This window comes from Pleuronectes platessa, chromosome 11, assembly GCF_947347685.1.
Source record: "Pleuronectes platessa chromosome 11, fPlePla1.1, whole genome shotgun sequence".
Taxonomy (NCBI): domain Eukaryota; kingdom Metazoa; phylum Chordata; class Actinopteri; order Pleuronectiformes; family Pleuronectidae; genus Pleuronectes; species Pleuronectes platessa.
This window is the reverse complement of record NC_070636.1, coordinates 24,722,044-24,745,556: the sequence shown is the minus strand read 5'-3', so window position 1 is coordinate 24,745,556 and position 23,513 is coordinate 24,722,044. Positions and strand designations below refer to the sequence as shown.

Sequence of the window (23,513 nt, the reverse complement as noted above, 5' to 3'; positions counted from 1 at the left end):
ATGTTGTAAATGACCTTGTTTACCGGGTCCGGTTCCATATGGGACGGCTTCCGCGGCCCGCCAGTTAGTGACCCCTGTTTTAAAGCATTAATGTCCGCTGATATCTTCCGACGAGGTGCATTCAGGGGCCGTCAGAATAATAACGTCTGCTAGATTAGCCACCTCTGGTGGACTTTAAGGCATAAAACGCGGTGGAAATTACTTTGTTTCGAGTTGAATATGAATGTTGGGGCTCGTAGATACTTGGATGAAACCACACAACCCTAAAACTCCACCATAGGTGGCTATAAAAGTCATATATAAAATGTTATTTAAAAAATCCTAAAGCAACTGCGTTTTATTAATGAGAGTATTTGTTTTGACTATTTTCATCAAGCCATATTTGGTGCTCTATAGTGAGTATTTCTGGCAGTTTGTGAGCGTACATGGGACTTATTCAAAATCAGATACTGTTCATGTGTCCTAAAGGAACATGTAACCCAGTGTGGTTTAATGATGTGTTCCATGGCACAGATGAACACCATGCTTTTTACACAAACCAAACTTGTTAGTTGGATAAGAAAATAAAAAAGTGTTGCTCGATTTACCATTTAATTGGTGTTCAGGTGCTGTAAGAGATGTTCTTCGTGATGTTGAGCTTGTATGTAATGACACATCAACACAGGACTCCATCGATCTTGACACTTAAAATTACTCCTATGATCCCATCGTGAGCCACAGCCTCTCTCAGCTTAATGATCTTTTAATCCGCCTTAACCTCCTCCACTGTCACCAAAATTGCTTTGCTGCTATCTGACTGCTGCCTAACCAGATTGCATTCAACAGAGAGGTCCCACTGGAAAAAAAAGTATCCTTAAGGAAGACATTTGAGTTTTTCACTCCTCAAATCTTACCGATTTGCAACTGATAAAACTTGCTCTTTGACCTCTCTAGTTTGTTTTAAAGCATATTGTCATTGATTTTTCACTTAACACTATGTATTGATAATGCAATAAATTATTAAAATATATAAAAAGGCGGAAATAATCTTATTACACCAATGATGTTAAATTACAAAAGTGGCTCTATTTTGATGTGTAAAAAGAGACCATCTTTCACCATGGAGGAGAAACCTCCCAATTGGTCACCAAATTATGTTTAATGTATTGAAAATGGCGGACAGAATGAACATGACCCGGTTCGAAGAGGAAACCAACCAAGCCAAGCCTGAACCCAACAGGCATTTTGTCTTTTGTACCAGAGCCTGAAGCAGTTAACCCTGTCCTTGACACATGTGGATTTCCCTGATTACAGATATGTACAGAGTCAAAAACATCAGGGGTCACCTTTCCACTATATATACTTTAACCACCTGCACCCCATCCTGCCCTCTGATTGGCTGGAGCTGACTAGAGGTGTCAGCGACCACTCTTACCAGATTATAGATTATATGATTCAGACAAACGCCTTATCTTCTGTTTCTCTCTGAAGTTGAGGTAAATAAAGTCAGTATTTGAGAGTTCACTTGTCAGTTAACATTCATCTCTCCATCCATCATTGTTGTGACTCTATTTCAGTCCTCTACCTCACATTATCTGCCTCCTCTCGGTCTCAGTCTTTTTTACAGTTCAATAGTGTCAAACATAAGCATCATACCAACCATCAGGATAACGTCATTGCACATTGCATTTACTTCATGCTGGGTTTGTTGTGTTGCCACCATGACATAAAAAATAAAATACTTTGCCAATGCAAAAAGAGAATTAATCTAATTTACTGTATATCTACATGTACACATCTCTTCTTTTAATGTGTTCTGCCTCCTTCAGTTTTAATTTATACAGTACCTTGTAAATGGAGATGATCAGATTGATGATCACATTCTTCTCCCAATCCCAAGCCTCCCTTTTTCTCCTGTCTTCTTTATCATTATCTGTACCTCATTTATCCTCTGCTCTCTCCCACTCCTTTCTTCCCCATCCCTATCTCTGTCCTGCAGCTGTCCGAGTTATTTGTCTCCTTTGAGGAGAAGCCTCAGGGTGCAGCCTCCTTAGCTCAGGTCCACAAGGCAGTGCTTCATGATGGGAGGACAGTGGCTGTCAAGGTCCAACACCCCAAAGTCCAGAGACAAAGCTCCAAGGACATAGTGGTGATGGAGGTGAGGACGTTTCTGTTAAACCTCTTTGAAATAAGTGAAGAAGTGTTTCTGTGGCTCAGAGTTCTTAGACACAGACTAGTGATGTACTGACCTTAAACCACTGATACCTGTTGCTCTACGCAAAAGCAAGAAAAAAAAATGAAATCATAAAAAAAGGAAGTATAGACATCCTATTGGGTTGAGATGTTCAACGTTAAAATTTTTAAGTAGTTGCACTTTAGTAAAGCAGCAGCAGCAACTTCAGTCCTTCTTTTATCTCTGCGTGGGATGCATTCAGGGACCAATTGAGTGTAGGTCACCCATGTTTGGCATTGCTCCTAACCCAAGACAAAATTACATTAAGTGGGTAAAGAAAATTGAAAAACAAAAATTTAAAGATACCGTTTTGGTCTATTTACATCTATCTAGTGTAGAGCTGTTTTTACAGAAGCTTCTGTTTTCAAACTTGACTTAGCCAGTAATACTGTTATAAACTGGTAGCTGTTAGCAGGATAGCACTTTAAACTCACTGAGCCCTTTATTAAGAATACCTGCACCAGCTTATTCATTCAAAAAATATTGTATCAGTGAAATGCAGAAAATTCATAGATTCAAGAACTTCAGTGTCCTCCGCAGTCAGCAGATATGAATCTGGTAGAACCTCTGGGATGTGGTAGAACAGGAGATTGGGAGCTTGAAGGTGCAAATGACTAATCTACAGAAATAATGTGATACATAATTTCAACATGGAGCAAATCAGTAGAGCAAAGTTTCCAACATGTTGTGAAACCAATGATAGTATTAGTGTGATGTTCCTAATAAAGTGCATCTTAAATTTTAACTTGACAGCATGACTGTATAATAATATTTTGTAATTTGAAGGTATTGTTGAGGGCAGTCCATAAGGTCTTCCCTGACTTTGCCTTCATGTGGTTGGTGGAAGAGGCCAAGAAGAACATGCCACTGGAGCTGGACTTCCTTAATGAGGGACACAATGCAGAGAGGGTGGCCAGAATGCTGGCCCACTACCCCTTCCTCAAGGTAAACACATACAATAATCGGAATCTGTTTTTTCCGCTAGGCTTCTTTTTCTATCGAAAAGCCTCTAGAGTTCATGACATTCTATTTTTGACCTGTTTGGCATTATCTCTGCAGACATGCTAGTAAACAGTGGGTAATAATCTGAGACAGTCTGATTTAATTTAGGGCCTGACTATTTAGAATTGTCCTCCATGCAGTTACTTTGTGCAGTTAATAGAGGTCATACTTTTTGACTGTGTATGACAGGATCCTCTGTACCGCCTGTCGGCTCATCCTGAATTGTAATAGCAGGGTTAGCAGAACAACACAAATTATGCTTCCTTTACTAGGCAGAGTTGGACTTTATGTCTATTATCATTTAATTTCCTTGTGTGCTTTTTCTTAATACGTCTCTTTGAGAATTTTATTAGCTCTGCTGAATGTGACATAGATTTCTCTTTCCAGTTGCCTTTCTTTGTTCCACGTTCAAATCCAGACAGTTAAGACTTGTTTAGTTTTTTCTCCTGTCTTTTTATCAGCTCTTTTTAATTCTAAAAGTGGTATATGCGAGAGACGTACTACTTGGTACAATGACAGACAAATTGTCCAAATGCCTTCTTGTACCACAAAAAAACAAAATAATTTAACTGTTGAATTTCCAAAGTTTTGTCTGGCGATCAATTAGAAGAAAACCTAAATATTTAATTGTTATCATTATTAATGTTATATTTTTGAATAACATATCTCAGGGAGACACCTTTATGCAGTACAGCAAGAATTGAACACAGTGAGGACAGCAAAAAGAGCACCAAAGAGAGGCTGAGGATAGGACATACCAGACTCAATATTACACTGCACTTAATAAACAGACATCCAACAGGTTTATGCAATTGTTGCCAAATAGAGGATGTGTCACTGACTCTTCTATTTAAACAGAATGTTAGAGAATGAGAAAAGCTGAAGAGGGAAATTGCAAAGCATGGAATGGAAGAACTGAGCTTGGAAATAGTATAACTGCAAACAGTTACAATGTAACTTAATTCTCATTCTGATCTCATCCGTCTTTTTTGTAAGAGACACAGAGTTGGCGAGGAACATTAGCCTGACTTTGTCATACTCATAATTCTAGTCAGAATATGAGTCTGATACTGCTCCATTGGGCGTGTTTCAACCGAACCAGGAAAAAAAAAATGCCTCTTCGCTCAATTGGATAGACCTACAACCAATCAGAGCAACTTAGTATGTGACGTATGTTAAGCGACGCATAGTTACTATGTTACCACATTTGATTCATATCACGACATTGTGAGTTATTTACTAAGTCAGACATTCAAGACTTTCTCTCACCATTTGTAAGTTAGATGAACTTCATCCACGACGATGCATATTACACCGGGTTCACACCGGACGTGGAAGCGACGCCAAAGCGGAGGGTAAGCGCTAACCCCTAGCGCGGCGGCGCTTGGCTGTTCACACCGGACGCTGAAGCGCCGGGCAGCGCTAATGATATCACCCGTTTATCCAGTAGTATAAAAGCATATACTTACTTGTTGCTCCAACTTTAAGCAACAGCGTCCCAACATTTGTATTTTTTGGTGTTGTCTTTAATGTTGTGGGCGGGGCTAAGTTCATCTGGCATCCAGGCTAGAGGAACAGACTAAGGAGCGCTGGTCTGTATGGATTAGCCTAGCATGTAGCCCAGCTTGCTTCCTCTGGTTCTGTTTCCTCTCCCTCCGCCTAAACATAGGCTTTTCCAGCCTGATTGTCAAAAATCATTGGTCTGATCTCGCAGGTAATCCGATCCGGACCATAGACATTAAGAAATTTTATGTGAAAAGTTTATTGTAAAAATCAATTTTCTCCCTGATTGTATCATTTGCTGTTGTAGGTCATAAAGAGGCATCAATATTGAGATAATACCGTTTCATAACCAGTTAAAAGTTCCATGTAATGGCTTGAATATAACATGCTTTTGATATTAAGCTTTTTCTAAATATATTATATATATTTGCTATTTCATGAAATAGCCAGCGGAAAGTTGTGTGCATTAGCATACTCTTTGCTAATGAAAATTTGATAGAGATTAGTGAGATTGATTTATACATTTTTTTGTTTACTTATTGTTTTGGTAAAAAACATACAATAACGGTATAGCGCTAATGTTGTAATAGGGATCATTTTGATTTTACATATATATTTATTATGTAAGTATGTAGGTAATAAGTATAAACACCACATCACATTACATTATCATACAGATCACTTTAAAGGGATATTTCAGCGAAAAATATAATTCACACATTATCTATTCACTACTTTGCCGATGGAGGGCTGGGTAAAGTGTTTGAGTCCACACAACTTCTGGAGTCTCAGGAGTAAAAAGCGTGAATCCAATACAATTTAAATAATTGGTAACCTCTTCTGGGCGGCTGTGGCTGAGGGGTAGAGTGGTCGTCCTCCAACATGAAGGTCGTCGGTTCGATCCCCAGTCTGACCCATCTGCATGCCGAAGTGTCCTTGGGCAAGATGCTGAACCCCGAATGGCCCCCCATAGAATAATAAAGTGCTGCAAATTGATGCACTGTGTGTGTGAATGGGTGAATGTAAAACTGTACTGTAAAGCGCTTTGAGTGGTCATCAAGACTAGAAAAGCACTATATAAATACAAAACCATTTACCATTAACCATTCTTCAGACGTAATAAAACAACAGATAAAACACAACATGCCTCCATACTGCGTGTTCGGTGAAACCAATATGTTCATAAGCCCCAACATTCAAATTTGATTTAAAACGTTGTTAGATTTACATTGTGTTTTAAGCCTAAATGTCCTCTGATTTCCTCCTCGGAGGCGCACACACTATCGCCGAAGGGCACACGCTGAGTGCGCATTCATGTGGCTCCGTCCGCTGGCATTTCCACTTCCTGTAGTATACTTTAAGGCTTAAAGCATGGTGTAAATTACCTTATTTTGAGTAGAATATGAATGTCGGGACTTGCAGACACTTGGATGACACCACACGAGTAGTAAGGAGGCATGTTATATATTTTTTCTGTTTCATTACGTCTGTAGAAGGGGTCACTTTGGCTGCAGCACTGTACCCCTGAGACTCCCAAAGTGTACCCCTGAGATTCACCCAGCCCTCCATCGGAATAGTGGTGAGTAGATAATGATTATTTTTCTGTGAACCACCCTTTTAACTGCATCATGTTCTGTCTGTATGTCCTTCGATCACCTACATATACAGTGCCTTATCTATCTTGTATGTTACTTTCTGTTCTCACCATCTCACAAATAAAATTTACAAAATTAAAAGTAATAGTTTGAAAAACATCTCCCCCTCCTCCCTACCTTTCCAACCTAAGGTTCCCATGATCCACTGGGATCTGTCAACAAAGAGGATCCTGACCATGGACTTTGCTGAGGGCGGCCAGGTCAATGACAAAGACTACATGAAGAAACACGGCATCAACGTCAATGAGGTACTGCCTGCTGCTCTGCCTTCTACCTGTAAGGCAGCGTGTATGTGCACAGGTTAAGCAAACAAATAGATTATTGACCGGAATTACTGATTGTTAGACACACAGCGGACACATTGCTGGATGTCAACAGAGTAGCAGCATCAGTCCTCTGTCCATTGTCGAGTTTCCATCCAAATGTGTCGTTAATTTGAGCCATATTTTCAGTAAATCGACAAAAGAAAAATATGAAATTGCTGTGTTTGTTATCATCTTATGCAAATGTAACAAGTTTATTCATGAAATAATAATAAGCAGTAGGTGGATCATTCTTCAGTTAAGTACCATCTGTTGCAGTCATAGGTTGCAGTAGAGGGTCCAACAAGATGCCAATTAAATTATATCAAAAGAGCAACAATCAAAGTTTAATGGAATCAAATGAATAATCATGAATGTATTAACATGATGGACAGCTTGCTAACAGTGAATACTCCGTGTTTGTTTCTTGTGTTAATTCAAGGAAAATTTAATCTCATAGCTTTACACACTAATCTGCAGCCATTTTTCATCTCACCTTGTGCAGAACTACATTTGAAGTCATATGGTTTCTGTTTGTCATAATCTATTCGCTAAATTGCACTACACCTTTGATTGCTACACCAACTGTTCCTAATCTAGCAAACAAAAAAACATTTTTGTAAAACTTCGTCTTCATACCTTTGCAATGCTCACAGCCAGTGGCTGCCGGCATTATGTTTCCGGTTGCCTGTCTGTTCGTCCGTTTGTCCCATTCTTGTGAACAGGATATCTCAAGAAGGCCTTGAGGGAATTTCTTAAGGTTTAGTACAAATATTCACTTGGACTCAAGGATGAACTGACTAGATTTTGGTAGTGGTTAAAGGAATAGTTCATAGGTAAGGTCACGGTGCCCTCACAAAGCAAATGTTTTATCTTGTGAACGTGATATCTCTTTACGATCTCAAGACATCCGCAAACATTCACTTGGACTCAAGGATTAATTCCCTTGATTTTGGAAGACAAATGTCAAAGGTCATGAACACAAGGCCTCATGAACTATGTTTATGTTTTTGTTTACCTCACGACCTTGGAATGTGATAGGACTGTCCATACGGAATTTCATTACATCTGGTACAATTAGCTTGGACTTGACTGAGTGAATTTTGGTGCTCAAAGGTCAATGTCACTGTGGCCTCAAAATACTTGTTTTTGGCCTCTTGCATGTGAAATCTCAACACTGCTTGAGGGAATTTTTTCAACTTCTAATCAGATTTCCCTTGGACTCAAAGATTGAAACCAAAAAAACAACAAAACTCTCACCACAAACAAATTATTATTTATTTCCATTTAATAATCCGAGCAGTTACAATAATCATTCAAAATCAGCAGGGGAGATATGATGAAACACACTGTGACAGGATGGATAGAATAATAGTGTAGATAAGAGATACATGACAATGGCACAGATTTTTGTTATATATTTTCAATGATCAATTTTGCATTTCATATCTCACACGTGAGGATTAAACAAATCTTCATAAAAACATTTACAGTGTTATGTATAGTGAATTTCTGAATAGTTGTACAGCTGTTTTTTATTATTCCATTAAGAAGTTTTCCTCTAAAAAGTATTTTAAAACCTGAGCATTGTTTGTAACAACCTCCTGCAACCTGGGGTTTTCAGAAATTAAACAGATTTTCCCTGAATACTTAATTTCTCAACTCTAAAGCAAAAAGAAGCATAATTTTTTTTTTTTTTTTGAGAACTCAAACCTTTGGCTCTAACTGTAAATTACAGTAAGTACATTGGAGTTATGGCCTGTAATGATTTTGTAGCATCAATTTCTTCACACAGTTAAGGAAGAGTGCTGAACACTGATATTTCCATCGATTTTTGTAAGTTGGCCAATATGCGTGTGTTTGAGTTAAAAGTTTAGGGAGCCCGCATGTAAGATATTGAGAGTAGGACTGCAGTGTTCAGGATCAAGTGTTTCTGTCCCTTGGAATAGATCTGTTGCAGATCTAAAAACATTTCACATGTTTTCATAAACAATTTCACAAAAATACAAGTATAAAATATAATTTGTTCATTTTTGTGCTCAGTATTTCATTTAAACGAAATGATGTGTGCCTGACCTTAAATATTGCCAAATGCTGCGTCACATCGCTTTGGACAAAATAAGTTTGTGCTAAAACAAAGTTTCCAGACCCAGATGAGAAACAGCTTGTATAACTGAAGATGAGACAGCCTCAGACATTTGTGAGGGGGACAAATCAGGATATTGCAGGCCAAATGGTAAAGTTGGAAGCAGTGCATCTCAGTCATCCCTGTGTTTGCAATCCAGCAGTTAAATCATGATCATCGTGTGTGTGTGTGTGTGTGTGTGTGTGTGTGTGTGTGTGTGTGTGTGTGTGTGTGTGTGTGTGTGTGTGTGTGTGTGTGTGTGTGTGTGTGTGTGTGTGTGTGTGTGTGTGTGTGTGTGTGTGTGTGTGTGTGTGTGCATCGCTTTCTCTCAAGTGACAATCTGTTGAGCACTAATTAATGGTCATTAGTGTCTACCCATTCCTCTGAGATAATTTGTCAGCTTTCTTGCTAAACGTGTGTGTGCGCGTGAGAGAGAGATGGACTGTATACATACATAGTCTATTTCCAGTGTTCAGCTATGCTAAAATTAACAAAAAGGAAATAGCAAACTTGCTGTAATGACTCATTTTGTAACCAGACTTTATACCTGTGTGACTACATATTTTTCCTATCTATCATTTAGTAAAAATTTGTGGTAGTTATCAAAGATAAATATTCTGTGTTTAACTGTAATGTGACACTTGATAATATAACCAAGCAATTAAACCATTAATTCTAGATTTTATATTCAGTTGTTGTGAGGATTTGCAGGGATATTTTCTTAATTTGCTTGCGTCTTTGAGCTCTCTTGACCACTGTTTTGTGGCTTTCTAATAAAAAGATCATGAAGGAGTCACAGAATCATAGCCATTATTACTAGAGAAGAAAGAAGCTGATACAGATTACGCTTGCATTGATTTCTTAACACGATGAAGAAATCTTGACACCTAAATTTAATAAATTTAACATTGTTTAATATGTCTGGTTACAGATACAGATTAATTTCATTTTGACAGGAGAAAATACTTTGTTTGACCTCGTTTTCAACGATCGTGTTGGAGGAGGAAGGGACAGGCACTCTTAGTCTTCTGACTAAGTCTATAGCTGGAAAATTATAAAACCATCATTTTGACATTTGAGTCATGGGAGAAAGAGGAAGATGTATATGTTTACCGAACCGACATTTACATCAAAACGGTTTCTCAACCAGTTCAACCATGGCATCCCCAGTATAGTATTGTAATGTCCCTTAGTTTCCCTTCTGTCTCTATTTTACCAGACTCAATCCAAACGGACTCCAACCTCCATCCACCAGTTGTGTTTTTTTGTTACACTTTGCATAGTGTGTCTCATGCCACCCCCCTCCTGTAGTTGTACCATAGTAAGGTTTGGTGGAGGACAGGCATAAACACGTAGATTCTTTTTAATGAAAGATCATTGAGGAAACAGCCAAGTTTGTGAAAAGACAGCAGCGGGTGCCAGCAACTGAATCCTCACCAGAGCTTCCACTTTCAGAAATACTGTCAATGGTACTGACATGTTCAGTGGACAGAATAATTGTCAGTAGACTTCTTGGAATGTAAATAAGAAAAAAGACAGAGAAACAGTTAAACTCTCGTTGGAACTTCTGCCCTCAGCACCAACCACATATATGAATCCTTGATCTGTGAATTGCAGTTTGATGCCTCTGCTGCCTCACTGACTGACAACAGCTGAGTCTGATTTGTTTTCATAATAAGAGTTGTGTTAAGGGGGGAATTTTGATATTTCCATTTATGACGCTCAATTTAAAGTACTTAATTTCCCCATATTTCTTCTTAGATGTTTTAATGTGACTTTCCGTTCTGCATAGCTCACAAGTTTCCACCACTTAACAACAAAAAATACTGCCTAGTATTACTGATAGGATAATATGGTTTACAATAGGTCAATGTAAAAGCAATAAAAGTACTTTACTCGTACACTAAACTGTTACGTTGAATTGTAATGTATTTGTTTCTAGTTTTCTCATGATCAAACATTTGTGATATTGAATAAATGGTGACAGCCTTTATTGTCAATATGTGCTTAACCTTGACATCAGATGTTTTGAAATATTTTGAACCACTGTCTATTCAAACACAATAAAATAAAGGTCAATCTGTATTGACATTTATTTAAAATATCAAGCCTGTTTGTTGGAATCGATGGGAGCTGAATAACACGCTTAAAAACATACTTTTCCCCCTTTTCATAAATTATTATAACAATAATGAAGTTAATCCAATCTGTTTACCCTTACATAACCAGCTGTTCATTTATTTCATGTAATTTTTCTGATTGATCAATCTTTTATGTCTCCGCATCCACCAAAGCTTTAGATAGACACATATATTTTTGGTTGCGCATCCAAACCGGCCTTATGAACTTCATGTCTGTTACATGCTGTGAAGGAATTTCTTGTTATTTAGACAAAACATTCATTGAACTGATGAGATTAAATTTAATAGATTTTGATGGTCCAAGGTCACAGGGCAAGGTTACTATGACCTCATGTTTTGTGAAAATTATTTACCAACATGTCCGGAGGAAATTTCATTGCCTCTGTTACAGATATTCACTTAGACTCAAGGATGAACTGATTAGAATTTGGTCAAAGGCCATGGTCACTGTGACCCCTCATGAGCACAGTTTCCCCTAAACGCCTCCAGTAACTTTCTTTAAATTTGGATGAAACGTTGACGTGTGTGACTACATTTTGAGGGTCAAAGGTCACTGTCTCTTCAGAACACACAATGTTGACCATAACTCCAAAAAATTTTTAAACCTTTTATTTAATAATGACATGAGTTGGGACAGATATGTAAACTGCAACTTGATTGGCTAGTGAAGGCGTACAGCCTCTGTGCAAAATATGTCTCTTTGGACTTAATGTTCCACTTTTTCACTTTATGACCTACAGATCTCAGAGAGCCTGGGTAAGATGTACAGTGAGATGATCTTCGTCCACGGCTTTGTTCACTGTGACCCGCATCCAGGCAACGTGTTGGTCCGAAGGTGTCCCCAGAACAAGAAGACAGAGATTGTCCTGCTTGATCACGGCCTTTATCAGGTGGGAGATCTCCAGGCTGCCCAGACATAAAGAAAATACAATTTGTTCGAATATTGCAATCCATTTTTCATGCTGCTGCCTGAGGCCTTGAGTGTATAGGTTGAGCTGCAAACAAACAGTGGAGATGCACATGAAAAGCACACACGCTCACAGGCAGACACACACTTTTATTAGCGCTGCAGCAGAATAAAAGCTTTTTGATAAACAGCCCATTTGATGTTGTTCTTAGCAGAGTGCAGTGTGCTGTGTTTGGATTGGTTCACCACAGCCTTAATTATAATGGCACATACTGTATGTGTGCTCTCATGTTGTGTACACACACACACTCACCTACACACACATGCTTTTTGATTGTTAACACACTTGCTTTTACAAACACCCACAGGTCTGAAATGAGTTTGTTTATTGCTTGTTCCTGTATTAATGAAGAGAATGTAGTGATAAATAATCTTTGAGACACACAATACAGACACAATACACAGACACACAACGATCTCCCTTCGACCATAATGGCACCAATTTATTCCCTAATGACTTCAAATTTCAGCTGTCATTTTGGAGTAGAATTTTAATCCACTCTTCAAATAGAAACACACACATGCACACACACACACACACACACACACACACACACACCCACACACACACACTTACACACATACACACATACATTTCCTGTAATATTACCAGGATGGGAACTACACATTGTGTAAGTGTTGGGAGTGGCACAGGATTCTGAGCTGGTAGATGGGTTGTGTGTAAAAGCAAAGCAGCAAAGCAGCACATTTGAATATAATGCAAATGTTCATATTGACACATGCATAATGAAGAAATGAATGCTTATCAATATATATATAGTTATACTTTATTCAAAATGTTTTTATCATAATGCTTGTTAATGTTCTTTGTTGTCAACATATTGAAAGCAGAAACGTACCCTAAAACATAACCTAAGATGTATAATTTATGACAAATAAAATGTAAAGTCCCAACATAGTTAAAATGGAAATACTTGAAGCAACAAAGACTTCAAGTTACTATCTGACCACAGGAGGGGCCATAGGGCAATGCTTTTATGGATGGGTCCTGCTAATGTTGTGGTTTATATCCTGGTTGAATTGCCAATGGGAGCATTGCAATAAAGGCAGCAAAAGACATATTAGCCACTGATCAGGAGGGTGTGACTTTAAGAAAAATCCTACCAACTGCCACTGTGCAGGAGCTATGACCAACCAACAAGAGTGACTAGTGCACAGACAAGAAGAAAAACACTGCAGGTTTGCCATCAGCAAACATCACCAGTTGTGTTCCTTCTCATAGCCACAAGTATACGTGTTAGCTCAGCTGCTTAGAAACTTGAATGGAAAATACTGCAAAAAAGATAATGCAATCATAAACAGATAGAAACACTCTAAATACTTTGTTGTTTACAGCTCAAAGTACCAATGATTATTATTAGTAAAGTAGATACAATTCTAATTAGAAAAAGCAGCAAATCAACCTTCTCCCCTCTTTCCAGATCCTGAAACCAGACTTCAGGTTGGACTACTGTCGGCTGTGGCAGGCTCTGATTAACAGCGACATGTCCAAGGTGGAGCGTTACAGCCGCAGACTGGGAGCCGGAGATCTGTATCCGCTTTTTGCCTGCGTCCTTACTGCTCGCTCTTGGACCGCAGTCAATGCTGGCATCAGCTCTGTGCCTGTCACAAACTCTGAGGTATGATCTAACACACTAACATGAACGTGAATGCAGTGTTTATTTAAAAGATTATGTTCACATATATTAGACAGTATTTTACAGTGATTCATAAAGAAAATCAGACTCTACAAAATAATCTAACAAAAAAGCAGCAATAATAATATAAAATTGGACAAGAGTACGTCTTAGGTTGAAATCATATGATGGAGGTATTCTTGCCAAATTTGAAAAACAATGCCATTGAAAATGATTAAAACTATTATCCAGCTTCACAGACTTTAGGGAAATATTAAGAAACAAACTTTAAATTGTTTTCTTCTGTTTGTACTATTAAACATCATTAATAACAAACATAGTACTATTAATAATTACATTTTACGTCAATTGTGGGTGTAAATAAATGCATGAATGTATCGACAAGTTCATTTAAGGTATCAAAGAAACTAGCTGCACCAGGCTCCATCAGTTGTAAGATACATGCAATGACTTGGATGAATTCCTCAATTACATGAGCAAGTAAATAATTTGTGGCAAGGTTTGGAGTTTTTAACATAAACCTCAGCTACAAACACATTTCTATCCCAATCCTTTAGTGTCCTTTGAGTTTAAGAGTGTTGTTGATGGTTAAGGACCAAACCATCAACAGCAGAGCTGAGCTGTGATGTAAAGTGGCATAGTGGCCCCACACCTACTTCACCATTTCAACTGTTCTTCTTTGTGATGAACATTGACCCATAAAGCATCCATAAAACAATCAGTGGAAAAAGGAGCCTTGTCTTGATTGACATCCACAGCTGCTTCACACACATTGGATTAACTGGAAAGCCAATTGGGGGCCAGACCTTATCAGCCATCAGTGTGGACCACATTAATGAATGGGAGTAAATCCTTGGAGCAAGTTCAGCATCTGATGAGTAGAGGATGTTACAGCAGCCTGTCAATGTCCATGTTGTGCAAATATTTCCAGCACAAAGTGGAGCAGACATCGACCCAAAAATGATACAACATAAGTGTTTATGACTAGGATTGGAGTTCCTACGTTTTTTTTAGAATCCACCAGCAAAAAAAACTTGTTTGTGTGCCTCAGTATCCCTTTGCCCACAGGGGTTCCATAATGCCATCTGTTCTCAAGAGCGAGTATATTTATACCTCTCTTATGCAACATTTGAAGCTGACAAAAGCACCTCACATGATGGGCAGGGCAAGGAAGAACTGGGCAGTGGCCAGTGCATGAATAACGCCTCATGTCTTCTTCAGTATTTCTGAAAAGGAAATTGATATGTTTGGAAAATTTGACATGCCAGTAAAAGGATATTCATAATACTGTCATGTTGAACTATTCAGAAATGTAAAACATACCCAAGTAAACCACAAATACAATATCAGTATCATACAAACATGTACATCACTGAGTCTTGAGAAGTGGGACAAAACAGGATCCAATATTGAAAGCTACATGTATTCATCTACCGTCTACTACGCTACTGAGGTATGCTTTGATACAAACTCCCAACATTTCTCTTTTTTAACAAAATGTGCTTTTTGCTTTGCCATCACTTATTTTGTGTCAACACCATCAGACACCAAAAACACAAATACATTTTCATTCACATTATGCTATAGACCTATAAAGTGTGTCTATGTACCTTCACCATTATGAGTGTCTAAGCCCTATCTTCCCTCAACTAAACCCTGATAGTGTTGAAAATCAACGTTGCTCTGATATGATGTATTATCAAGTTTTTCTTTTGATGAAACAAGCTCTTTTAAAATGTTTTATCTATATTATTGCACATAAATTATTAAACCCTTCTCGGTGGACATGATGCTTTAGATTTAGTGGGAAGACAGTAAGAGTCATAGATAAGTTGAAGGAGATAATTGTGTTGAATACATTATATTAATATCCCTCATTACATCTACTAATATCAAAATATTGAATTTTTTAAACTAATAGCAGTTTCAACTGCTGGACATGTTTTGTCTCACTCAGACTGTTTGCATGCTTGTTTTGACGTTATGAATAGCGATTTTCCTGAAATGCTTCTCACAGCAATTCAATTACATTTTCATTTGCTACTGGATTAAACTAAGATATGAGCATTTTACCTACAGCGGTTGCCACGTTGATTTACTTCCTACGTTCGTAACGCGTTCGAGAATTTCCACCACCCCTAGATTACATAGAGAAATGGGACAACAATACTCCACAGCCACGATCAAAACGAAGGGGTAGGGCCAAGTGGTAGGACTAAGTGGTAAACTGGGACAATCCCCGAATGATTCATATTGAATTAAAGCTTTGGGGCCAAAAGTGTAGTTTCTACTTTGGTTCATTCTATGATTAAAATATAAATTTCTCACATCAAAATCATATCCATCTTCTGAGGAGCAGAAAAATGATCAGCACATTTCATGTCCATCCTCCTATGACATAATTCAGAGTCGACATTTTGCCCCCACTTTGATATTTTACTAGCCCACACAGTAAAATAACCATTGTGTGCTGAATTGTGTGTGTGTGTGTGGGGGGGGGGGAATTGTGATTTCATGTGTAGTTCCTTCATTTTCATAGCTCTCACAGCTCAGTGATTTGACTTTCCTTCTTAATTTCCTGTCTGCTTTGTCTCCACTTCTTACTGCTCTTTAATTTCTCCCTTGGTCATCCTGATTTTCTCCATTCACTCTCTATTCATCATCTCAGCCCGTATTTACATTGAGGAAAACTTCTGTCATAAATTAAATGTTTGAAACATTGATGTAGGGCACATCAAACGGTGATGTTTTATGAAATTGGCAGAACAAAAAAAAATGAAACCGTTTTTCTTTCAAATTACAGTTTATTGTCTTTCGATGTTGACCAAAACGCAATTTTGTTATGGTTATTCATAATATGTGACTTGTTGCATGTTATTAGCATTTGTAATATCTGTGATACTTTGAGGCAAAATATGTTCATGTCATTGGTTGTTCTCTCAAGAAATTCAACAGATCGGTCAGTTCTGACCTGGCATCATTACATCCGTATATATTTACAAATGGATCCTTTCAATTAATTTTCAGGGGGGTGTTATCAACAGTCGCAGACCAAGATGCTTCTGGATGCAATTGGACAGACCTATAACTAATTACAGCAATGAAACATCTGATGTAGTGTATCAACAAACAATTTGAGTTTTCTCCTTCAGACCTGTCCGCATCAACCATCTCTGTTGTTCAATAGAATGCCTCAGCGAGGCTCCCCTGTCAGTCATAAAATCTAACCTGCCCCATTTTAGATAAATGGTTGTGATTGGCCTGACTTGTCTCAGAAGAGATGGAAATCTTGGGATGGATTACAGGCGTTTCCGCAAATGCCCACAAATGAGTGCATTTGTCTTTAAGTCCAAAAATCGATCAAAAAGAAAGAAAAGGGAGATGATCAGTTCACTTACAAAAAGAGAGAGTTGACTTACTGGACCACAACACTGAATGTTCTTTTCATGTAATCTGCTCAGCTTTGACTTACTTCAAGTTAGTGTGCTACACTATGCAATTGTCTTTCCTTTACATTATTTGTTCTGGCATCATTTTAATTACAGACTTCAAACCTATTTCTGCAGCTGTTGAGAGATAAACTCATGATCAGTATAACATATGAAGTTTTAGAGCTTGAAAATTTGCAGAAAGTTATTCTCTTTTATTTGTGATTGTAGCCATTCCCAACTTGAGACAAATGGTTATTATTTTTAATCATGACAATCAAGGTCCAACCCTAATTTAAGAGTAGAGATGTCAGTTTCAGTTGTGCAACATAACAGTGGCATTATATATATCGCACTGGATAATGTTGACAAACAGTTGTTTTGTGTTGTTTGGTCTAAATATTAGTTAGTAAATATGTGTAACTTGTGAGTTAATCTGTACCAGTATGTTAGCTGTTAGTCACTGCATGCAGTAGCTTGGCAGAATTGCGCAGATTTTTTGACAGAATTTTTGCTATTCAGATTCAGGCATTTGACCAGATTGTCATAGTGAAATGTGGAGAAGCGGATTGACACACCAAAATGCTATTTAATGCAAATCATGGTATGGACGAAATAGCAAGGTAAAATGAGTTGATTATCTTGATGATTCATGAATTTATGCAGCACAACACAATAGAGGCTATAAGAGGACAAACAGCTTTAGAAGGTTGCTTTAGGGGGGGAAATATCCATCATGTTCTTTCAAAGAAGCTGGATCGTTTCACGTTATTTAAGGAATTTTATGCACTCTTCAGAATAATAGTATTCCAGTGTGAGAATGTGTGTAAGTTGTATTTTCCTCCCTCCCTCTGTCTTCCTCTTTAGCTGACATGAAAGCACTTCAATGTAGGCCATCTTTGTCATTTATGTCCCCGGTTTTTATACGCACACACACGCACACACACCATTAGGCAGAATCCACTCAAGGGCCTTCTTCTTGCACACACTTGTTGATTGTCCAGCACTCTAGAGCAAAAAAAAGACATTTTAAGACATTTCTGTTGCTCCAACCACTCATCTTCTTTGCTTTGTCTTTTTCATCTCTTCTGACCTTTCCTCTTTTTCAATGTGCTGTTTCCTTTCATCTTTATGTTGCCTCTTTTCATTGTGTCCTCTCTATCCACTTAATGCATGGATCATTTTTAACTCCTGCTTCATCAAGTGAGGGATGAATTCCATTAGTGTTAATGCAGTCACATGCAGAAAATGTTGAGTGCTTTTAGAGCTCTGGCTTTTTCCTGCCTTTCTTTCATATGCAGGAACATTTATTATTTTAATGAATGTTTCTCTTCCAGTCACTGAAAACAGATTTTTTTTTCCAAAATAGAACCAGGTGATTTTTCTCGAATAGTAGATTCGAGAAAATTCGAGAAAATTCATGATTTTAATTGATTTTCATCTACAAGACTTCATCTTGTGTGAAACATCCTTTTAGAACTCAATGTGCATTACAAGTGAAAAAGAACAGACAGGTACCTCTTGCAAAAACTGCCATCATGCAAAATAAATGATCAAATACGTAACTAAAATTATACATAGCCTTTGGCATTGGCTCACACTGTCACAATGGCATTGGCTCTTATCACTGAAAGCATCTTTCGAAGTTGACACTTTTTTGGGGGTTTTCTATGTGTTTTGCCACTTCATTGCGCTGCTTCCACTGGATAATCTATATATAATCTACTATTCGTACATGGGCTTTTGGACATTGTTTTTCGCTGTGTTTTTACTCTGGGTCTGGCAGGAGGAACTCAAGGAATATCCACAGCAACTGACTCAGACATTTGTGTTCTCACATACAGCTCCAGATCATTTCAGGACATTATTTGGAGTTCAGTGCATGTCTGAAAGCAGCTCTCCAATTTTGATTCTAAACTCAGCATTTTTTCCATATTCCTAAAGACTAATTCCTATAGTTCAACAAAAGAGAACAAAAGTAAACAAACAAGGGGTGTTTCATGTCACTAATAATGTGCTATGCAAGGTAATTAAAAAAAAAGAATGCTGCATATATCATGCACAAAATATTGTTAGCCTTACATCACCCTCAGCCTTGACACGTCCAAAAGACGTGATAGATTTCAGCTTCAGACCCAACACCAACGTTGGAAAAGTCTGGGTAGAGGCAAAGTTTGTTTCTCAGTTGCCTCACCATTAATTGGGCCAAACATCCTCAACTCATGAAACATTACTATTCAAGTCATCAAGAATTTTTTAGTAATTACACCATTGAAATTTTGAAGAAAAGAGAAAAATTTACCAAGTGCAAGTGAAGATTTGCATCTCTTTAGTGCAATTAATTTACTGCCCTGTGCACGGTTGCATTTTCCCACTCAGAATGCCATTGGTAACAGCTGATCATACTGTAGATTCTGTTATTCTTCCCCTGTCTCTGCCCACAGTTTTCTAATATCTGCTGGCGGCTGAATTAAATCATTCTGCCAACTCTCTGCTACACTGGGGAGAAAAGAAAAATCACCGGCACAGATTCCTCCTCCCCCCAACTGCATTTGCGTTGCCTTTTGCGCAGCCTATTATCGCATCACTCGCAATACAATATGTCCTTATTGAAGCTTTCAGATGCAAATGAGAGCACTGTCGCCTTCTCTCTGTCCTGCTGACAGCTGTGAGGGCTGCTAACCAACCTCCTATAATTGCTAGTAATTGTTATTCCCCAAGCAGGACTCAGCAGAGCTCTTCAGAACACCCAGCCCCCTGTTATTTGGACTTGGATGGGGTGGGGGCTGGATGTTTGTGATGGGGTATTATGTTGTATTTGTATGTCTTAAGCCTGGTAGCTCGGTTTTTTATTTTGGTTTTGTCAGTTATGGTTAATAAAAAACTTGGGCCCAATAAATAATCATACATCAAATCAATATAGACTAGATCTATTCCATGGCACGTTCCAAGAAAATGGATTTGCCTAAGGTGGCCGTTGCCCTTGTCCTTTTTTTTTTTCAGATGTTGTGGACAAAGACAGGTTCAGCTATATGCGGACGCAAGCGAGTACATATCACTGTTCTTTTGCAGACAAAGTCAGTTGAGTAGGCGGTCCTTCAAAATGGCCTTGAACACATTAGCACACACTGCTTAAAGAATGTGACTGTTGAATGTGGTCTGAGTGATCAGATCTCAAAATGTCTATGATGCATTCATACCTGTACTTAGAGCTGTCTAATAAAGATTGAATCATCGGAGTTCTAGTTATTTGCTGACTTTGAAGTCTTCTCTTTTTTTGTTGTCTATAAAAGCAGAATTGTACAATTCCATATGGCAATGGATGGTATGGAGGACCATACATGACTTAAGTATAAATAAATAAATAAATGTATAAATAAATACATAAATAAATAAATTAATAAATAAATAAAAAAGGAAATAATTAATCAATACAGAAATAAATAAATAAATACGTTAATAACGACATAAATAAATGTCTTAAATATATTTGCACATTTATTTATTTATTCCCTGATTTATTTTTCGATTTCAGTGTCCTTATGCTAATGAGAAAGGCGGGCCTAACCGCAGTCTCATGCAGGATTGGTCACAGGAGTGTAATGATCCATCCCTACTACTTCTGCCTCTCAATGCTGACTGGTGTCCAGTAGCTGTTTGCAGCTTTCAGCCAGTTCACACTTAAAATGAACTAGACTATTTATTTCTGTATTTATTTATACATTTATTTATTTATTTATTCATACTTAAGTCATGTATGGTCCTCCATAGGATGGTGACAATACCTCAATTCTGATTCATGCTGAAGTCCAGAAAATGTAAATGCTGATAATTTTGGCAGCGCATGATACAGATTTTTAAATATTTTGAACTTGCGTGGATGGGTGAACTGCCTATAAGCATTTCCCAGTGCAAGTTTGTAGCTATTTGCGTCTTTGCATTAAGTTGAACGTACTAAAACTTTGCTTTGTCACTGTGTTTGCCATGTGGGTGTTGATTGATAGCTGTGATCGACAGTTTGATTACCTGGTGCTTTCTCCAGCTTGAGGATTCAAACTGACTCAGACCCTCCAAGCTTTGTAGAATAAAACACTGATTGTTTTCCATACAGGAGGTTTTCCTGTGGTCGCCTCAATTTTGTTTACCATTTTGGTATTAATAGGCTGTGGTTAATGAGGTGTCCTCCTAATAAGATGATATCTGATTACAGATCTCTTTATTTTGATATTTTATCCCAGTTTAATTAGACATAAATAAACTGTGGCAGTTTTGTAGAGGTAATTGCAGCTAGAAAGAGAATGAACCATGGTATTGCATGGATTAGCAATGAGGAATGAGGCACCACCCTCCTGATTTCTGCTCCCCTGCTCCTGACCCAGACACATGCAGTCAAAATTCTCTGGAGTTTGTCGGTTCACTGAGATTTTTGTCTGAGTGTAAAAAGAAACTGAACCGAGGTTAAAATGCTCCAAATTAATAAAGTCACAATTGATTGAGAGCCAAGTATAGTTAATGTTGGTGTGGTTCATAAGTGAAGTTGTTATGGACAGTGATACAAAGACAGATAATTTGTAATACATCTGAACCCTTTTGATATTGAAATCATATCATAAAGTACAGTCATGGAGTCATTTTGTCACAAGTAAATACTGTATATATGTGTCTCCTTTTTGTCTGTCAGACATCAAATCACAATGCAGCCCTCTTGGAACTGGTGTTTGTGTCTGTAGGTAGAGGATAATGCCGTTGAATCAGATGTTGTTTGCTGCGTCAGTGTTGTTCATTCACATCACTTCCTGTGGGCATGAGACAAAGACAGACAGACAGAGAGCAGAGACAGAGTTTATCTGTGTCAGGATGTTGACTTGCTGTCTGTCTTTCTCTGTGCCTGTCAACTCTCTGTTTATCTGCAATGACAGCTCCGACAGTTTGTCTCACGCGCACATGCACACACACACACACAATGGATAAATACATATACAACAAGCCTATGAAAAAGTTTGGATGGTCCTTGTATTTACTTAATGTTTTCTAAACAGGCTGCAATATGATAGTGGAAGTGGTTATGTGGCGTGGGCTGTAAGCATTCTGCTAATGTGTCCAAAACATGTATAGTCTTATGTAAATTATTTATTTTTCCTAAAAAATAATTGATCTCTTGTGTTGCTGAGATCTCTTATTCAGGTAGTATCCCATGTCACTGTACAAACCTGTAGATGCTACCTGTGTATCACATGCTAGGGATGTCACAGCACTTTGACAGTAGGAACCGGAGTTGATGTCCAGAGCTCCATATGGTGGGTGATTTAAAGGGGACATATTAGGAAAAATCCACTATTGTAGTGCTTCTACACGTTAATGTGGGTATCTGGCATGTCTTCCGTCCCAAAAACTCTGGAAAAAAACAACTCCCGCGATTTGTTGTGGTTCCTCTATGTAAGAAACTATACGATAGAGTGCGTCGAATGGGAACACGACCAGAATTGACGTCACAGTCGGTCTACATGGTGGCGGGTTGGATCCCGGCTGTACCCGGGCGGCTCACTGCGAGGCTGGCGATGCTCCCGCTGACTTCACACACCTGAGAGCCGGACACGTCTCACCGGCTTAGGGTTCCCCACGTCTGCAGGGTATGTCTCATTTTCATCATTGATCATTATCGATCTGTGACAAATCTCCAGCCTGTGTGTCCCCTGTGTGTCCCGCTACGGTTAGCAGCAGCGGGCTAACGCTAGTTGGCTGTTAGTTTGTCTTTAAAGTTGCATGTGGAACCCCGGCCGGGAGGCTAACCCAAGTCGTTGCTTCTGTGTGTGTCGCCCGGTTGAAACAGCAAGTATAACTTAAAACAGCTGTTTGTGCAGCTTTGTTAGAAAATAGCACCGGAACGTGTTCCAGGACCTTCCCCCCCGGCTAAGCGGAGGAGGAGGAGGGGGGGAGAGAACTGCGCCTTATAACTTTTGTGGCCCGTACAGATTTGCTCCATGCACCCCGAGCTGCACGAACCGGTGCCGGTCACCAGCAGCTCGTTGCCGCCTCCGTCGCTCGCTTTAAAATAGACTCATACCCGGGGTTTTAAGTGCATTTCGCCGCAAAAGTTGCAGCAGTGTTAGCCTCCAAAACTGTAGTCCCTCCAAGGATCCCTTTGTCTGAGTGTGTGTGTCTGTGTGTATGTTCATCGATGAAAACTATTGCATGTTCGCTAAGTGGCATGAGGTCGGGATATCCGAGTTACCCTGAACGCAGCACAGCGATGTTGTTAGCAGCTGAACGAGGCAGCCCGGAGCTAAGCCCTCCACTGCTCGCTCGGCTTCATGTCCGCACAAGGACTGTCAGTCCAGGCGGAGGGGAACCCGGACAGACCCGGGTCTGGGTGAGGGGTTCCGGGAGTGAGGGCGTGACAACAACCGGACTGAGACGTCGAGAACCGTCAACTCTAACTAACCTTGTTGGCCCCCTCTGATGTTTCAAGTCACCTTTGACCTTTAAATATTTTAAGACCATCAACTTTCCTGAATCTCAA

At 38.8% G+C, this 23,513-nt stretch overlaps 1 protein-coding gene across 2 annotated transcripts in view; it reads left to right on the top strand.

Annotated features, from left to right (window-relative positions):
* Positions 1-23,513, top strand: part of adck1 (aarF domain containing kinase 1) — an 89,193-nt gene that overhangs the window by 58,902 nt on the left and 6,778 nt on the right. For both annotated transcript variants that reach the window (XM_053434340.1, XM_053434341.1), the window contains 5 exons: positions 1,979-2,137; positions 2,999-3,157; positions 6,504-6,620; positions 11,681-11,830; positions 13,350-13,547. In XM_053434340.1, the coding sequence (XP_053290315.1) occupies positions 1,979-2,137; positions 2,999-3,157; positions 6,504-6,620; positions 11,681-11,830; positions 13,350-13,547 (783 nt within the window). The remainder of the gene's footprint in view (positions 1-1,978; positions 2,138-2,998; positions 3,158-6,503; positions 6,621-11,680; positions 11,831-13,349; positions 13,548-23,513) is intronic.